General features: G+C 38.8%; 2 protein-coding genes across 7 annotated transcripts in view; one reads left to right on the forward strand and one right to left on the reverse strand.

The window, feature by feature from the left end:
* Positions 1 to 577: 577 nt before the first annotated feature.
* LOC111255287 (uncharacterized) lies at positions 578 to 22,517 on the forward strand. The gene is made up of 7 exons (XM_022817091.2): positions 578 to 1,064; positions 1,978 to 2,182; positions 9,495 to 9,707; positions 13,113 to 13,277; positions 13,447 to 13,560; positions 16,625 to 16,778; positions 21,706 to 22,517. The coding sequence occupies exons 1-7, from the start codon at positions 943 to 945 to the stop codon at positions 21,972 to 21,974; spliced, it is 1,242 nt and encodes a 413-aa protein (XP_022672826.1). The 5' UTR covers positions 578 to 942; the 3' UTR covers positions 21,975 to 22,517.
* Positions 6,047 to 23,767, reverse strand: part of LOC111255264 (uncharacterized) — a 70,078-nt gene continuing 52,357 nt past the window's right edge. For 2 of the 6 annotated variants that reach the window (XM_086977832.1, XM_086977831.1), the window contains one exon: positions 6,047 to 17,957. In XM_086977832.1, coding sequence (XP_086833958.1) covers positions 17,886 to 17,957 — 72 coding nt within the window. In that variant the 3' untranslated portion in view covers positions 6,047 to 17,885. Of the gene's footprint in view, positions 17,963 to 23,767 lie in introns of all 6 variants that reach the window. The other 4 variants (XM_022817065.2, XM_022817051.2, XR_015319422.1 and 1 more) reach the window with 3 other exon arrangements.

The following is a 23,767-nucleotide window of genomic DNA, read 5'->3' on the forward strand; positions in this document are numbered from 1 at the left end:
CGGGTCAGGATATACAAAAATGTCACGGAAAATCATAAATATTCCGTTGTGCTAAAAATGTAATTTGGATTCCCAATATAAGACTGATCCCAGGCAACCTATTTAATTTATCACAGAAAAAAAAAACTCTTAATTTATAATGCCTTAGTTCAGTACAAAATATACAAACTTATAACCAGTATTATGAAATCTTTGTTCCGGTGTCGTGCTTTATCGCAATAGTAACACGAATATTACTATATCAAGCAACAGCTGTTACTTATGCCCTGCTTCTTTCAAGTTACTGGTTGACATTCTTACTGGTTATCGACGTACGTTCCGTAGTAATAAGCGTGAGCGATTCACATCCGGGACAAAAATGAAGACCAGGTATTACTCTACCTGCCATCGCATCTGTTGTTAACTTGCAAATCCAGCTCAACGACAGCTCGTGTGTGCTGTGTCCATCTATAATAGGTGGGTCGAATCTGCTGGAAAGGAAGCCGCAGTGCTTCGACCCCTCGCTCTTCTCGCTTTCATCATTCCATTTCTATTGAAAGCTGCTATCGGGTCTTCCTGGACTGTGCCATCGCAGCACGCGCCGCAGAGCTACATCTTCCGGCGCTACGGATTGTCTAACCCCCCAATAATAAGCAATCTATTCTCCGCATCGTAGAAATTAACTCACTTTGCGTGTAACTGCATCTTCAGTTTTCAAACAGAATAGCCTAATGCAGAAATGTTCATTAGATAGATCTTGGTTCACTGTTATGCCACGTAGTGAAATTTTGTGTAACCTGGTTGACTTCTAATTAAGTGATATTTAAGGCCATCTGAAGTAGGTGCTTCCGGCTTCCGCACCAAGAGAGTGTACTGTGCCTGCAACAATATTATGCAGCAAGATTACCTGAAGCATTGTAGAGTGTGCCTATTTCTAATTGTAAAGATTTTTCAAAAAACAATATGTTGAAATTCATTGTCTTTTTAGTGCTACTAATAGAAGTATATAAGACTAAAATGACGGCTGTGGAAGCCCGTAGCAATACACTGGGAGTGGCCGGCATACCGATTAACCTTTCGTCAGGGTAAGGCGACATTCGAAGAATTCCGTTCTGTTCACGTGCACACATTGTCTATTAAGTAGTCGTTATATAAACTTAGAAAGGCCAAGCCAAGGTTGTTATCCGTTTGACTCCTGTGACTTAGCAGTACAACTGCGTCTTACGCTATATTGCTGTCTTGTCGTATTTCTTCTTAAGAACGAAGCTTTTCGTTGGAAACGCAACGCAGTAAAGCACATAGGTAAATTCGAATTTTATGGACTTGGATTCTCTGGTTAAATATTTATAATTTGATTGCCAGATATTCACATACAAACCATCGGAAGTTAGCTTTGAACGTGGTGGTTAGCATTAGACCTAAAGGGCCTACTGATATCTTCCTACTTGGGTCATGCATTACGCCACTAAAATATGAAACAACCGGCACTCTCGGTTAAGTTTAGGGCCGATGAACTTAATGCAAAGAATTGCGAGGCATAAAATCAAACCTCTATCTCATTTATCGAAGATACTTGAAAATACTCAATTCAATATATCTAGTAAGTAATGCGGATCACCTTAATGTAGTTCCGCTCACAAAATTCGCAGATTAGGGCAAGATTATTTGAGGCAGCTATACCAAGGTATTCCAGACGCTGTTACCGATTTATTTTTTTAGGATTGCTGCATTCGCTTGAAGTAACATCTTCTAAAGATCTAGTTGGCTTCGTAGAAGATTTGCTGGACTACCTTAGAATGAAAACAATTGAAAAAAACATTTATGCTTTTTCCGGTCATTTGCATATGATTTACCAGGTAGCTTTAAACTACTTGGCGGACTAAAGATCTCCAGCTTTGTCAAATTGGACGACGAAAAGCCGTGGAATGGACAAGATACACTACGCAGATGTTAACATACTATAGATAACATTGAAACTTACTCTTTACTATATTTCAGAGATCCTAGAATAATCCAGTCGAACGATAGGCATCCGCAGGGGACGTTCCGCCGTCAGAGTTCAGTAACTTCTATGGCACTTTTTTCGTCGCATCCAACAGATTCTTCGCAACTGTTTGTGCAGATGGCCCCTACAGTGTATTCTGGCAACCACGTTGTACCTGCTCACATCGTCGGAGCGTACGAGAAGGAACTAAAACCACAAGTATGCATATAGAAAATTTTCCTTACGTACGTTTTTTGTTAAGCAATGTATTTTTATGTCACTTTCGTTAAATCGGCATCGCTATAGTTAATCTAACGCAGCACTTATGTATCAGTTCATTGCTGTTAGCATTAGCTAACTGGATTACTGCATTCACAGGGCGACTTCAACCGGGGCCCCGCTGAAATTTTAATTTACGCGCTTTTTTGTGCACCTAATAATAATAATGCGTTATACACATAAGATTAGCGAAATACTCATTGTAGCACATAGCTCACTGCGTGAGCGCAATGTCTTGATATTCCTTATATACTAAGTTATACATAGTATATCGTTTTCAAGAAATAGCTGTGAGCTTAATAATTTGTATAGAGAAGAACAGCTTCTATAATTATAAGCGACGACATTTAGTGTAAATTATAGAGACTCACAGTAACGACGAAGCTGCCTGTCTTTTAAGCGACCGACTGTAACGTGTGACACTATCGAGAATCTGATGCTGAGCATTTTGTTTTTCGATCCTTTGGCCTTGTGAACAGTGATTTCGAAGGCACAACCTTGCCAGGGTTAAATTTCCTGCTAGAGCAGAAGTCGAAGTACAAACAAGTGCGTTTGTTGGAGGTTTTGCCTTTTCTAACTCTTAGAAGAATCGAAGGAACGGCTCTAGTAAACTGTTTCTATAAGATAAAACTGGTGCTTCGTAGTACATGCTAGACGGGATAAGACAGTGACGGACTATACCAACGTAGGTCCATCTGTGTTCACGGTAACAACCTGTTACAGTTATACGAGAGGTACAGCATCTGCAGGTGATAATTAATATTTTGTACCAAAATATCATCTATTCGATTTTTTTACTGTTTTCACCTAGAACTTTTACTTGGGTTCGCACTGTGTAAACAAGATTATGGGTTGATAAGAAAGGATCAATTATCTCAATTAAAATAGGGTCACCTTACATGTTCCCCACCTCTGCCTACGCATTGTGTCTTATCTGTAGCTATCGTCTGTACCTAATCTAACTCGTCTTATATGTTCCAGATACAATTTCTTTTTCAATACTTTTGTTGCAGTTGCTAAGCCAATTTCTTAACTACAAGTAGTGCTGCATATGGAGCCCACAAATCTTTACATGCCTCCATTCGAAGCAGCTGGTAGGATTGCGGTCTTCAGGGTGCAATATTGGGTCTTCTACGCCGCCACCGTTCTTTTCGCTGCGTTTCTTCTTTGTTGAAGCACCAGACAGGCCACTTAGGTGTGGGCCGGGCCATCATCTGCTCCCAGGTTGTAATGGACACAAATCTCTGACAGCGCCTTGCCGATAAAGAAGTAGCTTTGAAAATTACCATGCCTTTAACTTGGACGATAATGTCATTCATCTTTCTGCCCAAGCGGTCCGTGGCCAGTGATTTGGGGTTGTGTTTTAGGATGGCGATCTATTCTCGCTGCCATTCCTCTATGATAATGTACTTTTCTGCTTATTTTATTTCTATTGACTCGCCCCTTCTATCCCACGAGTACTTTCTTCTCTTGAGTTTTAAATTTTATATGTGTTACCAATCATTATCCTTATAATATCATCATCCTAATATCACCACTGCAGAGATGCTGACCGTAAGATATGCTTCTGTAACACGATCGATTTTGTGACCGACAGGACCAGCCTGTGGTAGCCTGCTCCTTTGGGATATCGAGGTTTGAAATAATCCTTGCTGTCAAACTCGGTACCTTTTTTGCTTATGCTGTAGCCCTTTTTATATGTAAAGTACCACTCGCAGATATTTTGCGTTATTTACAATTTTGACCTCTTTGTTGTTTATACGAAAATTAATAAGCCGTATCTTTTTCTTTCTGATAAATAGAAATTCTTCATTTTTCTATGGGGACAATTCTGGGCCTGTTTTCTGCTTGAAACGTCATATAGAGTTGTGCTTGCTGGAACTTTGATTTTCAAGGCAGATCTGGCATGGCTTAAACTAAATCATCGGCGTGCACCACCATCTCCATCCCCTATAAAAGCCCTGGAGACAATGTCGTACGCTATGTTCCATAATAACGAACCAAAAATAGATCCTTGTGGGACATCCACCCTCATATACATGCAGGTCCCTGCACTCGTAATCTTTCTATCTTAAGTATATCTAAATAACCTGAAAAATGGTTCCAAATTGTTTTATATATGCTTTCTGATATTGTGTTGTTGATTTGTATATGTAAAGTTTTTGATTACTTCAGCCAAGGTGAATGATTAAAATTGATTGCATTGATATACCGAATCATGCGTAAAGGGTTTTTTAAATCCTGGTATCCACGATTACGTTCCCGCGAGTATTTCTGATATATAAAAGTACTGCCTAATAAATCTCGCGGGTTCTTGGAGTGGAGCTGTGTGCCACTTTAGCTTTCAAAACAACCTGCTGAGTGTATCGAGCTATGTATTCTGAAGCCGTACTGCATGTTAAAGAGCCGACCGAACTAGCTTGCGGACTACCCAAGTGGTTCGTCATTTCGCAGATTATCGCTCTAAAGCCTTTGGAAATGGTGCTAATTAAGCAGATAGTTCGATATCCTCTATTTCCCTTTGATATCAGCTTCATGGTTCTTCGCATTAGGTGGGCAACCTGCTTTTCTTGAGGAACTTTTCCGCTACGTCCGCAACTACCTTGAGAAATTTTTTGAAGGAGATCCTAAACACTTTGAAGGGAAGACCACATGGACTAAAGGCCTTTTTCATTTTAATCGATCGGCAGCGTATATAATATGCCGTCACCGGTTCAGGTATCACTAATATATTTTTTCTGTTTTTTTTTTAATAGCCCGCAGACACGTTTTTTAGCTTCATTGGCTTTTATGATGTGTGAGGGCGCTAGTCGATAAGAAATTTTTGTTGAGTGCTGCTTAGAGCCTTTTGTACTGTATGTAGTACCATGATTGGTTATGACATTTCCTTGAATATAAATAATCATTGAAACGTGAGCACTGCCGTCATTGAAACGTGAGGAGGCCTGGATGATATTGTGGGAGCAAAAAAACCAACAGTCTTTGAGAGGTGCGGTCTGGTATTCTCGTAAAAAACTTTTGTTTTGTTGAGCGGGTCTTTCTATTGGATAGTCTCGTTCTGAACCATATTTGAGGCCAAATGACTTCTTGATGACCGGTTTGTTTCCCCCAAGTATATTCCAGCAGTCTCCTTATAATGGAAATCTGACTTGAGTCTGGGCTCAGGCTTTTCTCTCCAAGTATCTTCCGCAAGCCGAAATATCACTTTTCGTTCAGCGACAATTCTGTATAGAAACCACCCATTTTGATTGCGTCTTAGCTGATGTCGGACGAAATGTTAAGGGTCAATAAGAAGTCTTTCTTCCATGTGAGCTTCATCCAGTCCTTGGCACACAGAAGGTCCTAATTTCTAATAAAATTTCACACAAATAATATGCGTGTCAATGGTCTGATAGTCGCAACTTACCTTTCTGGCTAATTAACTAGCTGCTTGCCATTCGAAGTTTTCATAGACCTCAGATGGTCGACTGAGGCGGTGTACATTTTTCGTCGAACTTAAACTTACCAGATTCCATCCAGCAGTCTTCTCAGTGCCTTCTACGGCCTTTGCTGCGCACTGCGTAAATATCTAAAACTGTTTTGACAGCTTTTGACTTTATAAGAAAGCAAACTAAAGTAAGTGTCAAAAATGCACCTTTTTTTTTTACCTCAAAGCTTTAGCTTTGAAGTCTGAGCTCGACGTCGAATTCCGTTCACTGCATAGTTACCACCGACTTATAAAAAAGGTAAAGTACTGTGATATAGTGTATAAAATTAAACAAAAGTATAGATTTAAAAGGATAACCAAACATTAAAAACAAGTGCTTTAATAGTCGTTTGCCTTTATTTATTATGTTCCAACCTAATATAACTACGAATTTTTAACCTATCCAAATAGATTAAAAGGCGAGGAAAGTATGAATGTTTTTCCTTATAAACCATAATCGCACTTAATCCTGAATGTCGGAGAGGCTGATCGTAATTTTTAGCGATGCGTGTACAAGATACCAATGTGGCACCGAGGTAGCGTATACATTTTTGCTCTGCCAAACAGGTATGATGGCTTTGCTCTCATTTCTTTTAATATGAGACTAAATTTAAGCGACAGCTGGAAATGCTGCTGACTGTAGAAAATTGTGTATCCTCGTTACACAAATAGGTATGCTTACCAATATTTTCTCTTCGTTTATTACCACACAATGGATATCAGCACTGGATCTTTAACACAAGTACGAAGATCAATATCTCGACAAGGTAAATTTCTATATATTTGGTCCTATTGACAATTTCCTACGCAATAGATTGGTGGAATTGGTTGTAATAATTTAGATTTGCATTCCAAGGATCGTTCGATACATCGGTAGCTTAAGTGAAAATTGGCTTCATCTTAAAAACAAAAGATATCTACTGCTACCGTAACAGATTTGAAACGAAGGTTTTCTTGTGAGAGAATTGTGGCCCACGCTTTATATGCAGATGGACTCAAGCTTTTCGAATGTGCATCGTTTTTAGCAAAATCATTATCTGTAAAGCAACAAAAAATCCCTAATTTTAAAAGTTTTCCAACCATTCAATTTTGAAGCACCGACTCTAGTTGAAAAGTGATGAAAGGGCTAAAAAAAGTTTGAATAATAGTACAACTGGTGAACAGATAGCTGAAGCTAAAATATGTCAAACGAACTCGTATAGACAGTTTTAGAAGCTAAAGAGAAGTACGGTCGACACGGAGCCACACGGAAACAGAAAGAGACATTGTCACTCAAACTGACTCACACAAAAGGAACTCAAATTAGTTTGTTGTTTGTATAACTAAAGAGATACAGATAAAAGGAATGATACATGGTAATGTTTGCAATATCTAAACCATTTAGACTTGAACAGGATATGTCGACACGGCTCCATTAGAACTATACATCTAAGATGTTTATTGCGGTGCATCTCTGCGAAAAGGCAGTGGTAGCTTTTTTCGCCTATAGAGAGGAAAATTTTAATCCTCTAGTAACAATCCGAACCGCACTGTCCGTTCCAAATTTGACAACCCGACAGCCTGTGCCTACGGTGTCTGAGTAATTCTTCGGCGGTGTAGCTGAATGTTTGTGAAACATCTTCAATCGCCTGTATTCCAAAACCCATTTACCCGGTCATAAATTAATCTGCCCAAAGCATAGTCAAAACCAATTACTCTCACGAAAATTTATTTTTTTTTTTGTAAATTATGCACCATTAACAAACACAATGATGCATATCCTGTCTTATTATTTAAAAGACAATAATCTGACTGAATGCCATGTAAAAGTGGTTTTAAGCTAAACATATCATGTAGTGTGTTAAACAAACGGTCAGTGATTATTCTTCTTTCTCGAAAGAGAGCGCCGATGTAACCCATTGAAGAGTGCTAAAACAGTAGATTCATCACCAGTGCAATAATTTTAAGGCTGGGATAACAGAAAACAACAGCAGCTGATAGCGTTGGATCTGTACGACAAAGCGGCCGCTTACCACTCTGGCTAGCCAGGTTTTATAGTGTACGGTTATTGCAGAATAGCCCACATCCAAAAGAACTAAGCTGCTTTGGGAGACAAATGCCGCTGGATTATTCTTTTGTTTCGCTCAAATAATATAGCTTCTAAAATAAAAATGATTTAGGCAACCTATCCTTACTGTGTGAAAACAATAATACGCAAATTAAATTTGAATTGAAGAATTTATGAATTGTTAGACTTAACAAAATCTGCTCTGAAAAATCCGAATATCCAAAAACCTTTATGTGCAGAGGTATGGTTTCCAATGGTTAATAAACCAATTATACTGTTAATCTCGTCTAAGAAATTTAAACTCAATTATAATAGCCGTATTTCTCATTACAGGGCGTCCGGGACGTCTCAGATCGCAGGCTCCTAGATCTCCTTTTTCAACAGTTTAACAGGTTGACCTCCTTTGCACTGCGCTTTCTATGACTAAATTTGATTACTCATCAAACAAGGTATATTTTAGGTCTGGTCGCGAGGTACTACTTAGGCTTCTATACCCCAGACGAAATATACCTCAAACCCGTGTACGGAATATATCCTGTCAGCATTCTTCGTCCCCTTTCTCTCTAGTAAAAACATTCAGTGTTGAAAATGCTAATTCCAGTTATTCGTTGCTTAAATGCCACTTAAAAAATGAGCTAAATGAGTTTAATGCACTCAATGTAATACACATCGGATACAAGTTTACGATCGAATGTTCGATGTTTACGATCGAACTTTGACTTTACTTAATTTAACATTATCTGCGTGTAAAAAAAACCATGAAGACTTTTCTCTCTCGGTGGAGCCTAAAGCCAACTAAGCATATAAGATCCGTTCTTTAATCCTTACCCATAACTACCCCTTGTCTGAAACGATTGGATGAACATAGATAATTACCGTTATAAGCGAAAGGAATAACGGTTCAAAATCAGCTAAAGGCAAATCTATCGTATTGGGAGTAAATGAAGTAGGTGTTAGAGGTAGTTGGAGCCTGAGGGGTTAATAATATACACATTGACATTACTCTAAGCGGCGCACGCAACTTAGGACTAGGGGACGCGTTATTCGTAGACTTCCGGTTGCGAGAAGCTTAGTCCTTAAAATGTTTGTACTATAGATACAGTGGTGTGACTAATGTTGTATCAGGAACCTTTATCGAACACACTCGTACAATTAATCGGAATTAAGCTTCTGTGTTGACTCGGGTTGTAAAAAAATAAATCCTCTGCTGACAACGGTGCATCCAACAGTGGTACAACTTTGTCATTAATTGTCATGGATCTAAGATAGTCATTGGTAAATAGATAAAATAAGGTTATTAGGTTAAAAAGAAAGTGCATATAACAGAGCATTCATTGGCTGCATTCTATCCGAAAATATATCTCATCAGATCCAACCATTAAAGCTCTTGTCTTTAGCTTTTAAAGCTCATAGTAGATCATTTGCCCCTTCATTTTGAAAGAGATATTCTGGCCAAATGAGTACCGTTTCTCTTCACATTACGATACTGATGGATGTAGCTCAAGGTTATTCGAACAGAGAAAGATTTTTTTGATTATTAAAGTGTTTGGTAAACTTTTTTGTTTGGTAAACAGCAATTATCTTTATGCAAAATTTTATTATGCACATTTTGTTTGCCATTGCAGTTGGACAATATTAATGACTTCAAGTTTTCTTAGCTGCTTTAGTGCAACTCGGATGATTTATTTTGTTTAATAATTTCATAAGTAAGATAATTCCGATAATAATTTCTTTAACAGGTGATAACTCTGCCTCCGAGATCGTTGGATGCTTTAGGGAATATAGTAGCCGATAACGTTAAGGATAATATAAGCTTTGAGAGGTCTCTAGTAATGACACCAAAACTTGAGGCTACGCCACAGTTTGAGGCACAATTTCATGGCGTTCAAGAGCTTCCAAGGACAATTGAGCTTAATGCTCCACTGGACTTCAGCTCGCAACAGCTTCGTAAGGTACTATATTATTTCAATAGCAATATTTTATCGTGTGCTTTTTATAGTAGCTAAATTAATGCACCACTTGGAGCTCAGAAATAATTTGCTACGAATAAACAAAGTATATGCTATAGGTTGAATATACGAGTAATATGTTATTATTTTATATTTACGAGTAATATTTATTATTTCGGCTAACAGATTAGAAATAAAGCTGAGTTATTTGAAGAAATAAGAAAAATATTATAAAACGGTTTATAGCTTATGAATAAATTCACTATTTTATTTTTCACATTATCGATCGCCGAGAATACGTTTCGTTGCAATTGTACCATGCCTTAAAGACACTCGTAGTGATACGCTTATAACTACACGTCTTCACCCTACAATTATAATTTCCAGATAAATACGTCAATAATTATGTCATTGTATTAATGCGAATCAGGTTTTTAATTTACTCTATGAAGTATATAAAGAATGAAATAGTCCTTACATAAATCTCTTTTATGACAAATAAGGTGAATTAGTGTGTATAAATTAGCAGTGTAGTAAGCCTCCATGTTAGACTTGAAGGATATAGTGCAGAACGGTGCTGGTGCCGACACGGCTTTCGAGGTGTTTTGGCTTATTCATGAGCATGATAAATATTTTGCTATCATCCAAGATCAAACATATACTTACTAGTTGAAGTCTCACCTGATGCAGATGTCAATAGGACGTACAGGCAACGTCAAAAGTACGCACGCAACCATCCTAGGAAGTTCACAGAAGTGTCTCCATAGGTACGGAGCAGTTCTAGGGATACGGTTTACAAACGCCGATTGACGCATCTTAAGGGTAGTATTTTCAAACTATGGAAATTTAATAGAGAATCCTACGGTATGAAAAAAATCCAAAATGATTTTATTCGCTGTGCTCGACTTCCAATTTGTACGTTGGCTCCATAGTCCTTAAGCTACTACTGTAGGGCTTGACACGTTCCCACTTAGCCACTGGCTCCACCACTGATGCCTCCCAACATTTAAACTAAAACTTGGACTAACTTAGCATTTATTTGATAGGCAAAGCCTAAATATATCAATGTGCTTAAGGTTCAGATGGCTCGCAATGTTAAATGGGGACATGAGGCTGCCAATTTTTCTAGTAAGCTCTAAACATATCGCGCCAGCTTTCACTCGTTTTATAAGTTTAGTTAACAAATAAATCACGGGCTTCTTTTCTAGTACGCAAAATGCATTAGTACAGGAAAACATACTTGGTACAGCCCGATGTCTTTAGCATATTACTTTTTCAAGGTTTTCGAAAAGATAATGATTAGAGGCCTTTTAATTTGGCCAGTTTGGGTTCCGGAAGATACAGTTGACACAACTGGCGCAAGTCTAACAGAACTCCACCGACGAGATTGGAAATAGGCAGGTATATGTTAATGCCGTTGGTTCGAATATGGGGATCCGCGCGCGTAAGCTTTTTCAGAAAAAAGTTCTGATCGATCGATAGATAGATGAATGGAGATGAAAAACTTCTAACCAACAATGGAGTAGGAGACTGTGAGGCTGTTAGGCCGAACGCACGCAATTCATGGCTTCTAATTAGTAGTGTTCAAAAGACTTCATAGCCGGAAAGTTATGAGGCACTCGACGTTGAGAATCGCTTAGAAGGAGCTTTTCTTTTTTGTGTCATTCCATCTTTTTGCAAAGCAGGTGAAACTGGACGAGAGGAAGTCAACACTGAAAAATCTCAAAGGTCCATTGTTGGACCCCACATGCCATGTTTTTTAGTTACATTTGGCTTAAAATGTCAGCGTGTGGTATCTGTAAGATTATGCGATGGTACTTTTCCCTCCGATAATACACGGACTACTCTTGAGCGTGTCAGAGATTATTGAAACTTCCAGGAAGTATAAAGATAAGAGTCCTTTAACACCTTGAGCTTTTAAGCACGAAGGCGACCCAGAGATACCTCGTGTTCCAAGTGAAGATCTTTCTTGAAAAGCTACTACTTCTATGTTATGCATCTCTTAAAAGGTGACTGTCACAGGACTCAAATCGTTCAAAGTGATCCTCTCAAAGCAGTTTTCGGCCAGAGCCACAAAATCGCGGTAGGTGATCTACTTACTTCCCGTAAATTGTCATTTAAGTAAAATATAAACACGCATTGCTCGTTTTCAAGATGTCAAAGATATCTTCGCCGCTTACCGTTGCGCTACTGTGTTCGAAATTTTTTTGGTTGTCAACGAATCTATTTCTTTGATAGGTTCTACCTTTTTGTTTACTATCATACTGAAGTCCCTTACTCGCTAAATTCTATTAGTCGATTTATTGAAAGAATTCATGAAGGAAATTCTAAAGCGCGTGGATAGAATATAAATTGGGTAATCATGTAAAAAAAATATTCGTACTGTAAATAATAACGGTGACAATATATTAATCGTATGATAAATTCTATACAAAACGTGTAAAATGAACCTTTTTTTTATCATCTTATATCTCTTTCATTACTATTTTCATGAAAACTAAGCGTCACAAAATGAAGGTTTCAGGAACTGCTGAGCTTGCTAAAATAATAATTTTTTACGATAAGAGCACGCCATCATTCATCCCACTAAACTCCGAGATGTGTGTAGAGATCACGTTATAGATAACATCTTATGAAATATAAAGTTGTGTGTAAAACGATGCTTCGACTGAGATAGACATTAAAAATGAAGTACGTTTCGGTATTTCGCGGATTGGATTTTCGCCATTATCATATGAAGAGAACAAAGAGTCTTAGTTTTGAAAGGATTCTTTTGAGTTTCCATATATTCCATAATTTATTGGCAATTAACTGGCCTGCACTTACATAGGGTCAAAGCAGAAATTCTTCCGGACTATATGTTTTCTTATGTTATGTTTATCATGTCACATTTATGTAAGCTTCGTCATTAAGCAATAAGTTTATGTTCAACTGGTAACTGGTTCTATTAGAAAAAATAATTTTTTTCAGCGAGTCCCAAAAATTAACTTAACAGAATTTTGCATTAACATGGCACGCACAAGGAGCAATAACACAAATGTATGGAAATGGCTGCTACCTTACAACCTATTTAAATCACCATAAGAACAAACGAAGGGAGGAACGTACGAAATAGTTGCCGATTATTTCTTCTCACGAAGCTACGACGGTGCAATCTGATGGCAGAACGTCGCTAATCTGTGACGTTGGGCAATTAACTGTAAACTGAAAAAGCGATTTTTTGTCAACTTTCAAAAATTTTGAAACTAAACAAGTGCAAGGGCTCTCGAAATCGTGTAGAGCCGCTAGCTGAGTCAAGACTATAATAGTATGTGTTAAGCCTGAACCTTCTTAGGGAGCACAGCGAGCAAGTGCATCATATTGCATTTGATATATAATATAAGATTATATTAATGCATCTCTATATAGCCCGACGACTACAGGGGCACCGCGCAAGTAGTGGACCCCGAGATTTCGGAAGTTCACAGAAAGTCAGCCATACAACATGCTGGAGAAGGAGATGATGGAGAGGTCTTGGAAGACCATGGTCCACATGGAATGCCGTATAGAAATCTTCAAGATTCGAAAGAGCAGGTACAAACCGGATTAAATTTTTTGTTTAATCCTATTATTTGCTAGAAAAACATTACTAAATAATCTAATGCAAGACATTGCAAACGAAAAATCTTTACACCGGTTCTAAGTCAGTCGTACCCTGATAAAAACAAAACTCATTGGTCAAAAAAATCATTGAAAATTACAGCAAGACCAGCAACAATATCGGAAGCTGGACACGTATAGGACATCAAGGAAAGTACCAAAAGCGAGCGCTCAAAATAGTAATGAACGCGATGATCAAAATTTGGAGAGACATATGGTATGTAACAAAATGGTGCGTTACGGGGAACTGTTGAGAAAAGTTGGTAGATATATAACGTGCTAGAAAATTACTAATACCTGACTTCTAAATATGCATGAATGTAAAAGAAAAAATGCCATTTAGCTCAATTCAAAGAATAGTAGATTTTTAAGAAAAACATTTTTGAAGTAAAGAGTACTACGCATAGTTAAAACTCTTTCTAGTTTAGTTTTCTAAATTATCTCGGTACACACCACATATAGATATCTTAGTTCTTTTTCTTGGCATGTTTAATTTGAACAGCCGATTAGAATAGAAGATTACATAAACTTTACAGAATTAGTATACGATTTGGATAATTTCGCAATAAAATATAAGTATGGTCGCAGATCTTATCGCTCAGAACTTCGACTCTCAAATCTGTGACAGTGTTTCCGATTGCTGTCAGGTCTGGTTTAGGGTGTAAGTGCTAAGTAAGTATAAAGAGGTACACCAAAGAGACAAGACAATTACAGTTGCTCATCCTCGTTTAATTCCGAATAATAGAATAAGCAAGCATGTCTGAACTAGATTGTTGCCGTTAGTATTATTGCTTCATAATGTAATCTATAGTCACAAAGCTAAATTGCTCACCGAACACAGGTAAATCTAGACAGCAAGAATACAAGAAATTTCTTGTGGGCTGCCGACCCAGTGACGAGCCTAACTCGTCGCGTTCAGTTTTTTATGCTTCTAGACATTCTGCCGGCACACGGCCCTTTTTTGGGATGCGTAGGCGTCGATGGTGGTCGATAGGTATATGTATGTGACCTCGTATGATATTACAATAACGCAACATTGGTATGATGAATTCTTCGCCTAAAGCGCTCTTAGAAAAAAAACTTCCACGGCAGTAGCGATTTCAGTCTTTCATCCTTGGTTGTCGTTCTACTGACCGTACGCCTCGCTCCGTCTAGTGAATCCGGACAACCAAGTTGTTTCTTACGTAACTTCGAGGGTAGGTTAACCACCTAAAGCTAATACTGTAAGTTCCAAGGAGAAGAAAAAAAACGGCAGAAATTGCTGCATGTCCGCGGTCGTTATTGGTTCCCGTAGAAGTATTATGTACAGCTGCTTTGAATGAGGGTACCTTCCCTGCGAATGGAAATTTAATTTCCCCGGACACAATTATCCTGAAAGCAGGGTTTTTCAACTACCCGTAATTGCAGTATTATGTCAGTTTCGAAAAGCAGAAACAGAAGACTTTGTCAGCTGTTGTTGATCTCTTAAAAAGCCTCCTAATAAATACACTGCTTCTAATTTATATGCTTCTCTGTCGAATTTTACTGTTTAACTATCGAATTTTAAAATTATCTGAAGGCGCGAACGCATTCAATTAAATGCGAGTCAAATAAAGAAAATACGAAGCATCATATTCGACTGTGATTATGGACGGACAATACATAGAACGTTGTAGAAAAAGCACAGCTATTTTTTGATTACGATATGGCTTAGCTATGGAATTACATTTAATCAGCTTAAATTGGGCGTTTATATAACGCAATAAGGCATACACATATACAAGAAGGCGGGTAAAGTGGGCAATAATACACAAAGAGCTTGATACGTCATCCTAAGGAATATATGATTTTCCAAATGTGGACCATCATACAAACTTCATTATGATCTCCTGTATTATTTCTAAGTCTAAAATTTTGTGTTACTTGACAATACATGATCTGGCTACTTCTCTTTGTATGTCAACATTTTTTTGCTTTGCAGCCATTACAAGCGTTTGTATTTTTCAATCCAGATGAAACAGTTACGATGTCGGGTAATAGGTTTTTTGCCCACTTACAGAATATGCTCGTAAGAGAGATATGTAAAAAAAAACTGGTTGTATTCAAAGCTTAGCTGAATCGGATAATATGTGGCTCCAACAAAGCAGTGCAACCTATCACTAATTATAAGATTATGGAAAAAAAATTATATGACGCCAAATTTTCGCAGGGCACCTGTTTCACGCGACTCACGACTATAAAACTCTCCTTTTCTCTTTTGTTTTTGAAAAAGCATCTACATGACGAAATCTTCTACAGTTTACGAGTTGGACAAGAATACCGGGTGACAAGCTTCTTTGAACGGAAATTACCTTCAAGCAAAGCAGTATTTAATGTAAAATTCGGAGAAAATATGAATTAGTAACCGTATATAATAGGTTCGTAAGGACTCTCTTTTTAATGCCTGTTTTCCCTTTTAGCTCTTTATGTGCCATTCGAAAGTGCCCTTTTTTTTTATGTATGAGCTTCGTATCTTAATTTTATAGTGAACGACATCATACGTCGAGTTTACGCTTTAAAAAGGAAGAATCTATGTAAAAAAAATTCATATCGATATCTACTTTATTTTTCTTTTTGCCGAAATCAAAAACTGCCGAAGCACCCTAAAGTGGTTTAGCCATGTGTAACGAGCTAGTTTCCCGCGAATTTCGGTTTAAAAATAGAACCTTCAACCAAGAGGGTATGCCTTACCCTAGTTCGAGCTTTTTATCGACCTTAGATCGCAAACAACTTAATTTTAAATTGTCAAAAGGTACGCTGTGAGCACCAAATTATCATATGATATTCTGGATTGATACAATTTTATTAGAAATTGGGAGTCTGATTATATCATAGATTGAGTGAAACGCTTGTGAAGATACGGCTTTTCATTGACCCACATCACCTCATATGACACTGTTTAACGTGCTGCCACAAGGACAAGTCTTTATATCGAATTGTCATGGGTTACAAGAGGTGCTATCCTCAGGTTTGTATGAAGCAAAGAAAGAAATGGGTAACCCCGGGAGTACGCCTGAGCCTCGAACTTCTTCTTTTTACTTTACTACATTTTCCTATTAGCGGCAAATGAAATTAGTACTTATTATTACCTATTAGTAGTAGTAATACTACGGCGCTGTTACGTTTGGCTAGCGTAAATATTATCACACTCCACACCAACAATGTCCTTACAGTTTATAAGATCGTATAGGATAGCCCAAAGAAGAAATCATCTTGCGCACATTAGACCTTTTGACTAACCCCCAATGTTTCATAATTTCCAGGTGCGTGATCGCTATATATCAGAGGAAGACGATTATGAAGATAGACTCCTGCAAGAAAAGTCTGACCAACGGTTATACGATAAGAAACATGCAAGAGTACGTACCCGCGAGAAGGACGGAACGAAAAGCGAACGATCTAGTGGACTGACGTTTGGTTTGTTTAAATTTTTTTTCTGTATTTTTCGGTTTCCGTGCAGTATAGCTATTTACTACATGGGCATTAAGCAGCTGGCGCTACTTGATAAGCCTGCTCACTACCCGAGTCTTACTAACATGATCAAGCAAGTAGTATCTTGGCCCGTTAAATGTGGTACGAGCCCCGACAGACGCACCCTCTCCCGCAGCATCAGTGCGGTTTGAATCGACCACGATGATTCTAGCTGATCTTTCCCCACACGAACGGCAGATTTTTCAAACGGATATCTTTTTTTAATCATAATGTCATTTCCTCGATGGATCGAGTTTGATTAGGACAATGACTAAAATTGTTAGTCCTGCCTCGAAAACTTTGCAGTGCTTAAATAATTAGTAGATATTCAACGTGTCTATAAACTGAAGATCGATATGTTCAGTACCAGTATATAATAATTCATCTGGAGCCGGACAATTATAAGATGGCTACTGTTTCATTTGGCATTACGTGAACGCCAATGAGATAATTGAAGTAATGAAATAAGCCTCAGTTGCTTCTTATTGTGGTAGAATCAGAAAAGTGATCCATTTTGGTACGTACGTCAAACTCGAAACAACGAACGTCAGACAGTTTAGAAATTTTTTTTTTGTTCAATAAAAGAATTAAGAGATTTCTTAGAAAATATCAGGTATGTTTGACCAAATATAACTCTGCTACAGGTGCCATATAAGACCACAGCGCTACATACGCTAAGTTTTTTAAATGTAATATTTACATTCTGAAATATATTTGATGCATAAAATTAACATATTAGATCCAAAAAAGTTTAACAGGAACACTAGACACGAGCTATATAAAATGTAATACTGCACACAGTGTACTTAGTGAAAACATATCCGTGTTGCACGATTTTGATCTAAGCCTTTACAATTAGCACATTGTTTGGATCTGAGATATTATATATATTTTGGTCTTAGTTCGATTTTGTTGACTCCTCCGTGCGGCATGTGATTGCTGTCTGGTTCAAGGTAATTAGGATAATTACCTTCTTAGTCCAGCCTCTTGCTACGAGCTCCAGGCGCTGTTGCCTCCGATACAGAACAGGTGCTTTTGCCTCTTGCAAGTGTTTTATATCTTTATGATGTTCTGACGTTTTTGGTTCTTACACCGGCTTCCTAAAAGATTTTGTGATCCTGTTGGCTGTACTGAAATGGAATGGATTACACGTTCTTAGTAAGCTGTCGCGCGTCGGCTCCATGGAGTAATTTCGTCATGATGGTTTCCGTCATAACTGTTATCGTCCATACGCCAGTACCGAATGTAAGATTCAAAAAGTTTATTTTTTAGTTGTTGCCGGCTTTTAAGGGTTTCTGACTACCATTCTCCTCTCTCCTTCTGCAAAGCTATAAAAAAAAATAACAAAGCTGATATACGTGTTTATATTTAAATACAAGTTGCCTCGGAGCAGAGGACGATATATTACAACAATCCAAAAAATTAGGGTCCCTTGGTAATTGTTTCGAAATGAAAATAACAGATTGGAACCGGATTTGAAATTACGCAAATACACTTCTTATACTAGAACCACCAAAGCCGCTACTACTTTACTGCAGTTTATTTAGAAATAGCAGCTCCTTCATTATTTATTTATTATTATTTATAGTTATTCACAGTTCCGGGTCGCATTCATTTAAGAATTACAATTTTTATATTTGCTACGCGCATCTTCATAATCGGTCGCGCTACCATGGTATACTCCCTAACATATAATCGTATATATATTGCATATAGGGATACCCATCGACTTCGGAAAACAGCTGCCCGATAACTATATGGGGATTACTAGATGTATGATTGCAAAGAGCCCGTAGTAGATCGATTAATGTCCGGACGTCGGCCGCGTTACCGTTAGTAGCACTCAACTAGAGACGGCGTGGACCTTGCCGCCTGAACTGAATCTTAATCTTTCGTTGTCGAGCCCGGGGTTATCGATTTGCAGCTCCGCGGCGTCCCGTTTTTCCTTGTTTCCGTATCCATGTGCATGTCCTTTATGGAAATCCTATGGTGATTGTTTAAAGGTACTATAAATATGAAACACTACCTTAGACCATCGACGTAGGGCAAAAAAAAAAGTTCTTAATCTTGGTGGGCTTCGCCCGGAGAAAATAGATTGTATAATACCTGATATTCGCTTACCCTCGAACCATCCGGCTGTTCATGCAGGACACATTTCAGCCGGTCAGCTGTGGGTACATATAATCCACAGCTGGCCTCTGAAGTCAGAAGAAAGATCTTTAACATGCCGGCTAATTGCTAACCGTCAGCGACCGGCCTAATCATTGTTGCAAAGCTAAAACTAGATCGTGCGGCCCGTGCAACAGTACCTGAGTGGCTCCTTTCCTGTGTGATATGACCTAATGATCGTACACGGGGCGGAGAATCGCTGTAGTTTTAAGTAAGAACTGAACGAATGCTTCCTGGACGAAGTCGCTTCTCGAGAGGTTGATAAACTTCCTCCGGCACCTTGCTTAGTGTGGTTTGGCGGTAATTCGCTAATAATTCTGGTACAGCGCGGTATGCTTTTACACATTGAGTTATTCTTATCCAGACGTTGCCACAAGGGGCCAGCTGAGTCGTTAAACTGGGCGCTGGTAGCAACTGGCGTACCCAAAGCGACAACCCAGATGCGCGGATTTTTTCACCACTTCCCATGAGTACGTTGATGGCATATGCAACGTAAAATCCAGAAAATACGTGCGAAATTCTGACAATCAACCTCGAAAAGAGGCCTGGCTATGTGAAAGACGGCACCACGCTAGGCCGAGCTTAGGAGCGCACGACACTATTTAAACGAAAAACCTCCGGTGCACTTTCTTGCCTATGGGTGTATCACTCGAACTCCGTAATGGTGAGGGGTTGCGTTGGCCTGACGTGAGTTGTCTGATGAAATTATTGCGTGACGTGCAACGGCACTTCTTCAAGAAGCCAACGAAGCTTTCAAAGGCTAATTTCAAGTCCCCACGGGCGACAAGCCTGTGTAGTATGCGCGTTGTCGTCGGGTTGCATCAAATTACGATGGAAAACAAATGTCAGATGGCGCCGTGATTAAATCTTTTTTCTGCTTCGTCAGCTTTGACTGTCGTCCTCGAAAAAAGATGGATGGCTCGATTTTTGTGTTGACCATCGGAAGACAAAATTAAACCTTTTTCGCCGTGCTGCGAAATGCATTAAAGAGAGCCTGACTGATCTCAACAATTGACCTGACGAATCTATACTAGCAAATCCTGATAGGGTTTGAATAAGGCAAAAACTGCGTTTTTGGGTGCTCAAGGTGACTTGTATCAGTTGAAGTTCAGTGGGTGCCCTTTAGATGGCTAATGCTCCAAAGACATTCTAACGGCTAATCAACCCTTGCGATACGAACTGCCCTTGGCCTACTCAAATACTATTTTTATTTAGTTTCTTATGTAAATCCATTCCATTACTTCAATATGAAGATTCGTTTTTGGTTCCGAATAAGGCCCTTATAGGCAGGACAGGACGCATGTGCACACAGATGCAAGCGATGCCGGACTGGCTGCTGTTCTCGTCCAGTGTAATGAGACTAAAAATCACATGGTGGCGTACGCTAATAACTGTTTGCCGAAGAGGCGAAGTGAAGAGCTCTGTCTGTACATATACAGTGGACATTGACAACTGTGCGCTAAAATACAAAGTTGCCAGAAAATGATTCTAAGATTCGATATCGATTGCATGACAATTCGCGCCACCGATTCCCTAGTATGTGTACACGCTGTAACAATATGAAGCAAGACCATAAACCGCAACGCTGACTCTGGATCAATTACACTGTATCAACACGCTGGATTCCGGAGGTAACCACGCTTCAGAAAAGCAAGGTTGTATCAACACGCTGGGTTCCGGGGCTAACCACGCTTCAGAAAAGCAAGTTTGTATCAACACGCTGGGTTCCGGGGCTAACCACGCTTCAGAAAACCAAGGGTGACCTGCCATCAAACGATAAGAAAATGGCCAAATCCAATTGTGTTGAGCCACGCTTTACCATTCCGGACTACAAAATTCCCGACTGGTTCCGTTATCGGCCGAATTAGCGAAGTCATCCACGCGTGAAAAGAAGTCGTACAGAACGATCGTGATAAACAAGGCCATAGTCACGAGCAACGCAAGCAACTTCTGGCGTTGGCACGTCAGGCAGTATTTGTCACACTTCAACATTCGCCACGTAAGAACCGTTGTACCTGATTTGGAAACGAATCCATTCCATCGTGCCGGTCGCTTCGGCCTGGAGAGTAGCAGCAATATATAATAGCAGTTGGACTTGCTTGACTTTTCCCACGTTCTCACGTTCTCATCCGTAATCGATGTCGCAGCATAAAGACCGTTCTCAATAGACTCCTAACTATCTTGAAAATTCATAAACGGGCCGTCGAGTTTTACTCAGTACCTAGTTTCCGTAAGCATTCTGCAGCATACTGTCAGTGTAGTTTTATTTACACACAAAACCTATTGTTACATATACAAAAAAACTACAGAACGCTCAATACAATTTCGCTAGGAAACTATAAATCGTATCAGATTGTTCTTGTCTTTTTGCCAAAACAAATGTGGATCATTAAAACGGTCGTAAACGATCATCCACTGATGCAAATTCAAGCGACTAATTTATTTCTGATTTAAAAGTGTATGTATATATAATCTAAAATGCGTGCAAAAAAGTTTTGTTGGAAGTGGACTAAGGTGCCTTTAGCAAGAACTGTTACTTAATAAGCAAAAGGTAACACCGCGGTCGTAATCAGCACAGTACTGTGGTAAAGCCTCAGCCTTATGGGGAGATGTTTTAAGGTATTTAGTGTTGGATTAATGGTATGTATATAGACATATATATATGTATGTATATATATATCTATATGATTACGTGTTCTTTCAGGTACAGGACAAGGGTTGGTCAATATTCAAATTGGGGGAAGGCAGAACAAGAACTACAGAAATTTGTACTTTAAAAATCAAAGGAAACCCGACGAGCCAATGTTAACTTCTAGTGAAGACGAAACGGATACTGAGACAGATGAAACTGGAGATGATCCACGTCATCAAAGCCGACGATCTCTATTAAGAATGCCATTTAAAGTCTTGCGCGGAGTTACGTTGGGGCGTGGAGATGATGGTACCCTTGCCTTCAACGTTAATCTTGGGTAAAATGAAAGATTTTTTCTGCTAGCAGGTGAAATCCTAATAGTAAAACAATAATACAGGAAAATGGAAGTCAGAAATAGGCCTCACGTGTACCTCCGGAAAGATACCCAAACCAATTCGATCACCAATGATAGGCTACGTGTGTCTGCGTTATTCGAGAGTATAACAATCAAAAGGAAACAAGACGGAGAGTGGTAAGGATGGACATTTGGCAGTGATTTTTTGTACTTGCTATTCAAGAGTGTGGAGCACATACATAGTTGGGTGATGTGGTGGTAAAGTTTAAATTAGGAGGTACTGCTGTGCGCGATAGGCCAGGGTAATGTGATGACCTATAACTCATTTGATCCATTTTTTTTGACTTGCGCGTACAATACAACTTTTGCATAACTGAGAGCTTTTAATCCTGGTGAATTCCATGGTTCCAGGTACTTATAAAATTATCTAGGAACATGATAAAAATATTCAGAATGCCTCAGATACGGCCATTACACATCGAAACCGTACATAATCAACTAAAATAAAGATATAAAATAAACCTAGGAAGTTCCAAATGTATTAATTCCTGCACCGTTATCCAGCAGTGATTCGATTATGATATCTCTATCTTTTGAGAGAGAGAGAGTGAGAGAGAAAGCGGTAAGTAATGCAATAGTTTTTGGGGCGTTTGCGAATCGTAGATTTTTTTAATGTTTGGTTACTTTTTTTACGTGAGCAAGCCCAATATCGTATTAAGGGTTTCTTCCAGTAGTTTCGTCGGGATAAGTCTTTTACAGACTTATGAAACGACATGGTGAGTATATGCTAAGGTAAACATTTTCAAAAGCAGAAATATAAATCAGCGATAGCCATATGTTTATGATTACCATGGCACTACACCGGAAAAGATGCACATAAACCAGCCAGACTGTGCAACGTAATTGTCGCGTTATTTATGCGGGTGACGTAGTACATGACAAACAGTACACGACATATGTTTATTTGTTTGGCGCCTTCCTTACCTATGGCCAATAAGCAGATATAATGAATGACATGATATAAGAACCTTGGTCTCAAAAATAATAGACAAATGTGGACAAATATAAACGTATGAGCAATCAAAATCAGCAGAACAGGTGTAATTAACAAAAGGCGAATTCTGTAAACAAAATTCTGCCTTTTGCTAACTAGTAGAAGGCAAAACCGGTTTTTCCATAAAAATACCTCTGCAGTTGATTATATCGATCTGAATTAGCTATTGGGAGCATAGTCTTTGGACGTCCGATGGGAAACCTGTCTAGGTTACAATGCGACGCTATTGGAGCAGGTTATAACGATCATAAACGTTCCTAGAACCGCAACCTACTCGTTCGCATGGTAAGTTGCACCGCGGAAAGCCTACCGTACACATCCTGGCTCCAGTTCAGCGTTAGATTATAAAAAGAGAGCTGTACTTAATATTAAAATAGTAGGATGTGTAGAATTCCTAACCTGTCGGTAGCGATAATTGAAGTAAAAAAGGCATGGCTTACTTCTACCGCGAGCGCAAGGTCAAGTCGGCTATTTTGAAGTTATCATCTGAACTACAACCCAGACTTTAACGACTACCTTGTCGAGGATTCACTGCAGCTCTTAATTGAAGGGACGTCTGACGATGACTGACCACTTCATCGATAGTAACAACTTTAATCAGAAGTGGTACTGATGCTTCCCTTGGGACATAGCCGAAACGTAATAGGTATTTAAAAAATAAAACAAGTTTATAAATACATTACACTAAGAAAAATATGCTTCCACTACATTAATCTAAAGGCTAT

The sequence above is a fragment of the Varroa destructor genome, unplaced genomic scaffold (genome assembly GCF_002443255.2).
Source record: "Varroa destructor unplaced genomic scaffold, Vdes_3.0 BEIS01000001.1, whole genome shotgun sequence".
NCBI classification, from domain to species: Eukaryota; Metazoa; Arthropoda; class Arachnida; order Mesostigmata; family Varroidae; genus Varroa; species Varroa destructor.

Excerpts from the sequence above, each read along its gene's own strand:
- LOC111255287 (XM_022817091.2), top strand. The coding sequence starts at position 943 with ATGTTGAAATTCATTGTCTTTTTAGTGCTACTAATAGAAGTATATAAG. Across the intron at positions 9,708-13,112 it reads GCTCGCAACAGCTTCGTAAG|CCCGACGACTACAGGGGCAC; the intron begins GTACTATATTAT and ends ATCTCTATATAG. Across the intron at positions 13,278-13,446 it reads TTCAAGATTCGAAAGAGCAG|CAAGACCAGCAACAATATCG; the intron begins GTACAAACCGGA and ends TGAAAATTACAG.